This window comes from Rhyacophila brunnea, unplaced genomic scaffold, assembly GCF_057557595.1.
Source record: "Rhyacophila brunnea isolate RB1 unplaced genomic scaffold, BYU_Rbru_1.0 scaffold_13, whole genome shotgun sequence".
Lineage (NCBI taxonomy): Eukaryota > Metazoa > Arthropoda > Insecta > Trichoptera > Rhyacophilidae > Rhyacophila > Rhyacophila brunnea.
Genome location: NW_028232785.1, coordinates 14,629,582 through 14,637,616, shown reverse-complemented (window position 1 = coordinate 14,637,616; position 8,035 = coordinate 14,629,582). Strand labels below are relative to the sequence as shown.

General features: G+C 32.8%; 1 protein-coding gene across 2 annotated transcripts; it reads left to right on the top strand.

Annotated features, from left to right (window-relative positions):
* Positions 1–955: 955 nt before the first annotated feature.
* Positions 956–7,540, top strand: LOC147076601 (uncharacterized). Of its 2 annotated transcripts, none has more exons than XR_015069326.1 (3): positions 956–1,175; positions 2,884–3,036; positions 4,641–7,540. XR_015069326.1 is itself a non-coding variant. In XM_085940352.1 (3 exons), the coding sequence occupies exons 1-3, from the start codon at positions 1,029–1,031 to the stop codon at positions 5,675–5,677; spliced, it is 357 nt and encodes a 118-aa protein (XP_085796478.1). In that variant the 5' UTR covers positions 979–1,028; the 3' UTR covers positions 5,678–7,540. The 2 variants fall into 2 exon arrangements, 1 of the variants encoding a protein (XP_085796478.1); XM_085940352.1 differs by having other exon boundaries at positions 979–1,175; positions 5,621–7,540.
* Positions 7,541–8,035: the final 495 nt, after the last annotated feature.

Genomic DNA, 8,035 nt, shown 5'->3' with positions numbered 1-8,035 from the left:
TCACTGTTATGAAAGTAACTCTTTAATCTGAGTAAATGACATTATATTATTATATTATGACTGATTTATTATGGGTTTTTGGTGTTTTACATTTATCATTCATAATGTGTCTACGTGCCAAGAGTAGTAAAAATATTTTTTATTGGCATTTGTATACGAAACCGAGCAGTCAAAAATAAATCAAAAATTCCTCGCGAAGCGTGGTGACATCATACTAAAATATGTAGTACTGGATAAAAAAAACATCTCCAACGCTCTGGTTATAATATAACTAATATAGGTAGCTATTTCTATATAATACCAAATAATTCTCCTCGATTTGCCGCCCTTCGAGTATCTGCCGCCCCCAAGCGACGCTCAATCTGCCTACCCCCACGGGACGTCACTGATTGTATTGCATTAGCAAATAAACTTGTTAAATAGCTTCAACTACAGATCATTCAGAGGACAGCAAACATCGATTTATTTATTTAACAAAAAAATATAGCTTGTGAATACATATATAAATACTTACTTAAATAAGTACCTATTTATATAGGTAGACTTTTGTATTCATTCAATGCACTCAACAATGGTAAACGCACATTGCCAACGAATAATTCAGTTACCTACCTACTTAATTTTATTATTCTAGTTTATATAATAAATAAATAGGTAAGTACCTAAAAATATATGTTGGTACAGACGACGGTTCCAAGATTCGACGCTCTAACTTCAATCAATATCATTTTGTTGTAATGTTTTAAAGTTGGCATCCTGTTTTTCCTGTGTGATCATTTAAAAATATATATTTTATAGTATATAGTAGGACTTTCATCATAATGTAATTAATAAATTTGACATATAAATAATTAAATAATAGACAATGTAATATTATATTAATAATAAAAATATGTACCTACAAAAAATAATTACAAAATGTGTAAAATTATGTTAAATGGCAATAATTTTGTCTATGGCGAAAAGAAACGTCAGTGCTCTACTGCGATTTTGTCGAAATATATAAGTATTTATAATAAATACAAAAAATGGAAGTGAAACGAGAGCATGAGGAATTCATATCTGGTGTAGAAGCGCAGGACAGTTCTGATGTGTCAACTATCCATTTCAGGAGCCCGGATATCCTCACTAATATAAAACAAGAGAGTGTCGACGATGGCAGTCGTACATTTGAGGTTAGTTTTTCAAAAGATTTTAAATTGTATTGTTAGTATTGTGCAAATATTAACATTACATCATAAAAATAATAGTTAAAATACATCAATGTAATCTGATTTCGTTGTTGGGGTGAATTTATTTGACACCGAGCACTGCCATTTTTAGAGACGTGTGCAAATGTGTCGGGTGACATAAGGTTTTTGATGTTTGTCAAAGCGTTGACACCTCGCAAAAAATATCATTTTATATAGATAGGTAGTACTAACAAACAGTTTCAATGCTTCAGACTCATACATAGGGTAGGGAAAAGTTGGTTTTACATATTAAATATAAAAGACAATATAAGTGCGAATTATTAAAAAAAATATATTTGTGAATATCGAAATATTATCTATGATCGAAATAATTTATCAATCTAGATGGTTATTGTCATTGCCGACTAATCTAATGATGGCGCCGTTATTATAGAAGTATCCACGATGGCTTAAGCATCGGCCTATAGCTTCGTGGGTCGCAGGTTCAAATCCTGGGTCTGACAGGTACACATTTTGTTTTTCAAAATCTGTATGAGTCAGGGAATGAAACTAATAACTTGAGCAAGTGGCTGACATCAGTGGCGCACCCAGGGGTGGGGCAAGGGGCCCTGGCACCCCCCAAAAATGAAAATTATCAGAATGATTTTAAACATTGAAATTGAAAGCCAATAAACTATATTTTTGGGCTTAGACAAATAACGACACGGCAAAAAATCATTTGTAATAATTCTCCAGCACCCTTTTTAGAAAAATTTCTTAGATTTTAATTTCTAACACAAAAATTTCGAAACACTAACGTCAGGTTTTTTTAGAAACCCAATCCCTAATGGAACTGTCAAAAAAATCTCGGTATCCACCCGAATTCCGGAGTGGTGTAGGTCATGGCTGGGGAGGGCTGACAGGGCTCTAGTCTGGGGGCCCGGCGAGTCGGGTTGAGCAGATAAGTGAGATAAACACACATAATAAATTAACTTTAATAGTAAAAAAGTCGCCTGCGGCGCTATTATACTTCATCGTCATGAACATTTTCAATTACTTATATAATTGTGCAATATATTTTTTGATTATTACGTGTCAATACTCGACAGCTCCATTATTAAAGTAGATGTATTAAAAATCGCCAATAATTCACTGTATAAGTACCCTTAATTTGAACTAAAACACAATTTGAAAAACGTTAATGTAGTGTTTCACACTGCCTTTAATCTTAGCGGTAGGTATGGGGGGCCCAAATATCCTAGCCTGAAGGCCCGCTTCAGGATGTGGGGACCATGGTGTAGGTACACCGAGTGCAATAGACAAAATACCGATAAACGAGACATTAGGCTGTGAAGAAGAAAAAGAGCCTATAGGACTAATTTACATTCTCTTCCTTGGGCCCCCCCTAATATTAAATCCTGGGTGCGCCACTGGCTGACATCCATTTCTCGTAAAAACAAAATCTGTTATTACAAACCTCCACTCTATGGAGGTCCATATGATCTTATTAAGATCGGACATGGTCGGATATAAAATACCTATAATGTTCCGAAGGCGAAGCCTACCTTAATAAAAATAAACAAAATATAATAAAATACATAAGCTCATATAAGTACATTATTGACATAAGCTTAAATTATATTAGCAGATTCACAGGTAAACCGTCTAGCTTTCCATGATCGTACACATTAACTTTGATATTTTTTTTCAGAGCACTGAATCGAATTTCGTCAATTTAAAATGTGAGACTGATTTTCAACGTGTCGACATCAAGGATGAATTTGTTGAGGACGCAAAGGGCCATATTATCAAATATGAGTCTCGACCTGGGTGCTCGTATTCAGAAAACAAGCCACTAAATCAGGTACTGCCATATTATTGATATATTTTGATCTGTACATACCAGTGGTGAAGATTCGATAGTAGGTACCTATGCCATTATTTAAAGCCTACATTTTAAAGGAAAATAATTTTAAACTACCTATTAACGTATTTAAATAATAACTTTGTAGTAATCATACCACTCAGCATTAAATGAATGACACATAGTGTTTCCTCGATCATTACTAGGCCAGCTGTGTTTATTTTGATTGAAAATTTGCGACAATATCTGTTGTAATATTTCATATGGCCATCTGCAAATTTTTCTGTTTTTAAGTTATGCTTTATAAAAGCTTTGAAATGCATTAGTCTTCAATGTGGCAAAAGGACACAACTGCAAGTGCACTACAAACACTAAAAATGCCAAAAAATCCATCTGAAAATGTAAAAAAATAACTAATCAGATGTCAGTTGGCACTTCTGCCATAGAAACTACTGAGGATTTTTACAGATGCCACGTTATACATGACATGCGGTCCATCAAAATAAATAAAAATGCACCTTATGAACAATATTTAGTATAGTTTGGAATTGAAAATGGCGTGTCCTCTGGTGGACTTCTGCAGTTACTGTGGCCGCATATGAGACCCACTGGTATAGATATATTCTACAACCTAAAATATATCGATATACGGTATACGATACATGGTATAAGATATACACAATCTCTTAATAATGGAAAAATTTTATGTTTTTATTACCAATGTGAACAAGACAAAATCAGACATCTGGCAAAATTGCAATAACATTTTCATGGTAAAAGGGGCCATTTGCATTATATTGTCAAATATCTCGGTTAAACCGAATATGATTATTTTTTCCTTAAACTAAATAAATAACTCCCCAACAGGTTAAACAATACTTACTGAAATTTTACGTATATCACTCAATTATTTTGCTTACTTGTGTAAATTGAAATCATATTTTTGCTCTCCTGAACATTTTCGAAAATGACATGTGGTCCCTTCTGCCATATGACTACCGATATTAACTGCATTAATATAAATAAAAAGAACAATCTATGAATCTACACTCAACCCATCGAGTCCGTCAAAAGACGTGCTGATATTGTCACGAGTTCTTCACTGAATATAGTACACTCGAATCAAACGTCTCAGTGCATTCTTATAATTAATCTTATGATCGTATCAAAGTAATTTGTTACATATCATGCACACAACACATACAGACATATTGAAACAAACATAATGTCACACCAGTACCATTCTATCACGTGACCTGAGGATTTTCTATTAACCAATAGAGCTTAGTTTTGTATATTATGTAGGTATAGTATTTCCGCGTCCGACTCTCATATTTACAATTACAATTTTCTTGCTTGAATTTGAATTACGGTTTAAACAGATGGCATTACTATTTTAATTATTTATTTTAGTGTTCATTGTCTTTTTTCTTGCAGGTGCTATTTATGATACAACAGGTTTAATATAATATTTTTAAGTATATTTTACATTTTTATACTATAATATGTACAACAAAATGCTCCTAACATCCTTCATAATTACTATACTTTATTCATATTGTACCAAAATCTAATTTTATTAGTGTGTATTATTTTTTTTTTAGGTTATTACTGCAAACGCTGAATCGGTAAACGTCGCGAGCCTCGAATCGTCATGGAAGCTGACAAAAATACACGCACCTTTATGTGAAAATAATATACAGATAGACATACAAAGTACTAAAAATAAACCCGAAGAGTACAATGAAATGTCAAAAAAAATATACCCAAACTGTCATACTAGTAGCCAAAATCTAATCCAATCTAATGTCACAAATTCTGAGTTATTAATTCCTGTTATAAAGTTAGAAAAAGGTGTATTTCATAAAGAAAATTTTGTATGCTGCATTTGTTTAAATATTTTTGCATCGTCAGACTTAATGAACATTCATAAGGCGTCGCATAGCTCACTAAGCGATGAAAAATCATTTAAATATGATCAAACAAATCTCTCGTGCATACAGTCTAATAAAATGAACTCACCTAATAATACCCATTCTAATGAAAAACCCTTTAAATGTGTGCAATGCGATTTTTCATGCTTATATTATAGTATTATGAAAACACATAAAATGACTCATTCTGGAGAAACGCCATTCAATTGTGCTGAATGCAAATTTACATGTAAAACATCAAGTCATATGAAAACACACAAATTGACCCATTCTGGTGAAAAGCCATTTAAATGTGATGAGTGTAATTATAGCTGTAAAGCATCCGATGCGCTAAAAAAACATAAAATGCTTCATACTGGTGAAAAGCCTTTTAAATGTGACGAATGCAGTTTTTCATGTATCTTATCTGCCAACTTGAGATACCACAAGATGACTCATTCTGGTTGAAAACCATTTAAATGTGTTGAATGTAGTTTTACTTGTATAACATCCGGTAGCATGAAAAGACATTCAATGATTCATTCAGGTGAAAAGCCGTTCAAATGTGATACATGCAATTACTCATGCAGTACATCTGGTAACATGAAAACACATAAAATGACTCATTCTGGTGAAAAGCCACGTGATGTACACGAATGTAATAAATGCAGTTACTCGTGCACACAGTCTGGTACCATGAAAGCCCACAAAATGACTCATACTGGTGAAAGTCGCTTCAAATGTAATGAATGCAGTTTCACATGTATAACATCTAGTAATTTGAAACTACACAAAATGACCCATTCTGGAGAAACGCCATTCAAATGTGCTGAATGCAAATATACATGTAAAACATCAAGTCATATGAAAACACACAAATTAACCCATTCTGGTGAAAAGCCATTTAAATGTGATGAGTGTAATTATAGCTGTAAAGCATCCGATGTGCTAAAAAAACATAAAATGCTTCATACTGGTGAAAAGCCTTTTAAATGTGACGAATGCAGTTTTTCATGTATCTCATCTGCCAACTTGAGATACCACAAGATGACTCATTCTGGTGAAAAACCATTTAAATGTGCTGAATGTAGTTTTACTTGTATAGCATCCTGTAGCATGAAAAGACATTCAATGATTCATTCAGGTGAAAAGCCGTATAAATGTGATACATGCAATTACTCATGCAGTACGTCTGGTAAGATGAAATTACACAAAATGACTCATTCTGGTGTCAAGCCATATATATGTGCAGAATGTGATTTTTCATGCATAACATCTAGTAACATGATATCACATAAAAGGATTCATTCTGGTGAAAAACCATTTAAATGCAATTTATGTAATTTTTCTTGTCATACATCTGGCAGCTTAAAAAAACATCAACTGACTCATTCTCGTGAAAAGCCATTTAAATGTGATGAATGTAGTTTCTCGTGTATACAGCCTGGTCGCATGAAATCACATAAAATAACTCATTCTGGTGAAAAACCGTTTAATTGTGATGAATGTAGTTTTACTTGTATACAATTCGGTAGCATGAAAAGACACAAAATGACTCATACTGGTCAAAAGTCATTTAATTGTGATACTTGTGACTACTCATGCATTCAGTCTGGTAACATGAAATTACACAAAAGGACACATACTGAGGAAAACCCGCTTAACTGAGAAGAGTGCAATTAATCATGGAGAAACTCCTGTAAACAGAAATCAACTAAAATGCCGGGAAAAACAATTTAAATGTTAAACGTGCAATCTTTTGTGCATGTGAGTCGCCTCTAGAGTCATAACTCACATTTTGCAATTTTGTCATTTTGATTCTAAAGGCATTAATATATACAGAGAAAAATAGTTGGCTACCAAAAATCACTTTAAACCATGTGAAAATCATTGAAAAGATTGAATCTTGATGTCGTAATTCAAATTTTTCAATGAATAGAGTGAGTTCTGTCACCAAGGGCATTTTAACTAATCAGGGAGCTCTATTTCTCATAGTGCGCTGTGTATCTTCAGCTTTAGGAGTATTACATATATATCAAAATAATAATGTAAATGACTTACTTACTCATAAATATTCAAGGAAGTTCGATACTTAATGACAAAAATAGTGCTCTGGTGGTTTTTGGCGATTATCTCAAAATTCGGTTTTCGCAATATGTGAGTTACGACTCTAGGCAACTCATGTAGTCTGATTACATGAAAACACATAAAACGGCTCATTTCGATAAAGAAAGTGAGCTTTAGAAATTTTATTATACATAGATATAGAAAGAGACGGTAGATTTAAAATGAAAACTAAGCACGCATTCTGTCCAAGAATTATGTTATGAAAAATAAACTGTTAATAAATTTACTTTACTAAGAGTCTTAAAAAACTACCCATCCCAGTCAACCCATTAGATGTTGTTGATAAATTTAAGAGCAAGTTACTTGACATTAAACCGAGTGGTTCATTCCGGCTTCAAATTATTTCATAGCCACTTTCTTGTGCACTTGTCATTCATTTACAGGAAAGGAAACAAGTAAATTCATTTTTTTATATATTAATTGAGTCGAAATTCACTTGATAGAATGAGACTACACAAATAAACTACGCGTCTATGCTTAAGTATAAACTATTCAAGAATAATTATATATTTGGATATTTAAAATACTTCATATTTTACTTTCCTACAAGCTTTTATATTTTGTTTTCGTGAATCTCAGCCTATCCATGACCTAAGAGATTACCCAGCGCCATCTTTAGATTAGTAAAGTCTGAGCATAAGTTTTTGCACAAGCAACTAGTGGTCCACTTTTCAGCTATCAAAATCAGATCCCAAATTGCTTGACATATTGATTCGCCCTTTCTCGTTTCAAATTGAATTATTATAAATTCTCAAATCAAATATATTACCTAGCTATCAGTGTTATTTATAAATAATATACATTCCTGTTATTCATCAGCTGTCAAAGTCAGACTAGTCTTTCACACAAAAACTGGTGGTAATATCGATTTCCCAAAAATATGTAACATTGATCTATGCATTATATTTGTAGAAGGTGTGTTGTAACTCATCTATCCAAATCAAACCATTCCCTGTATC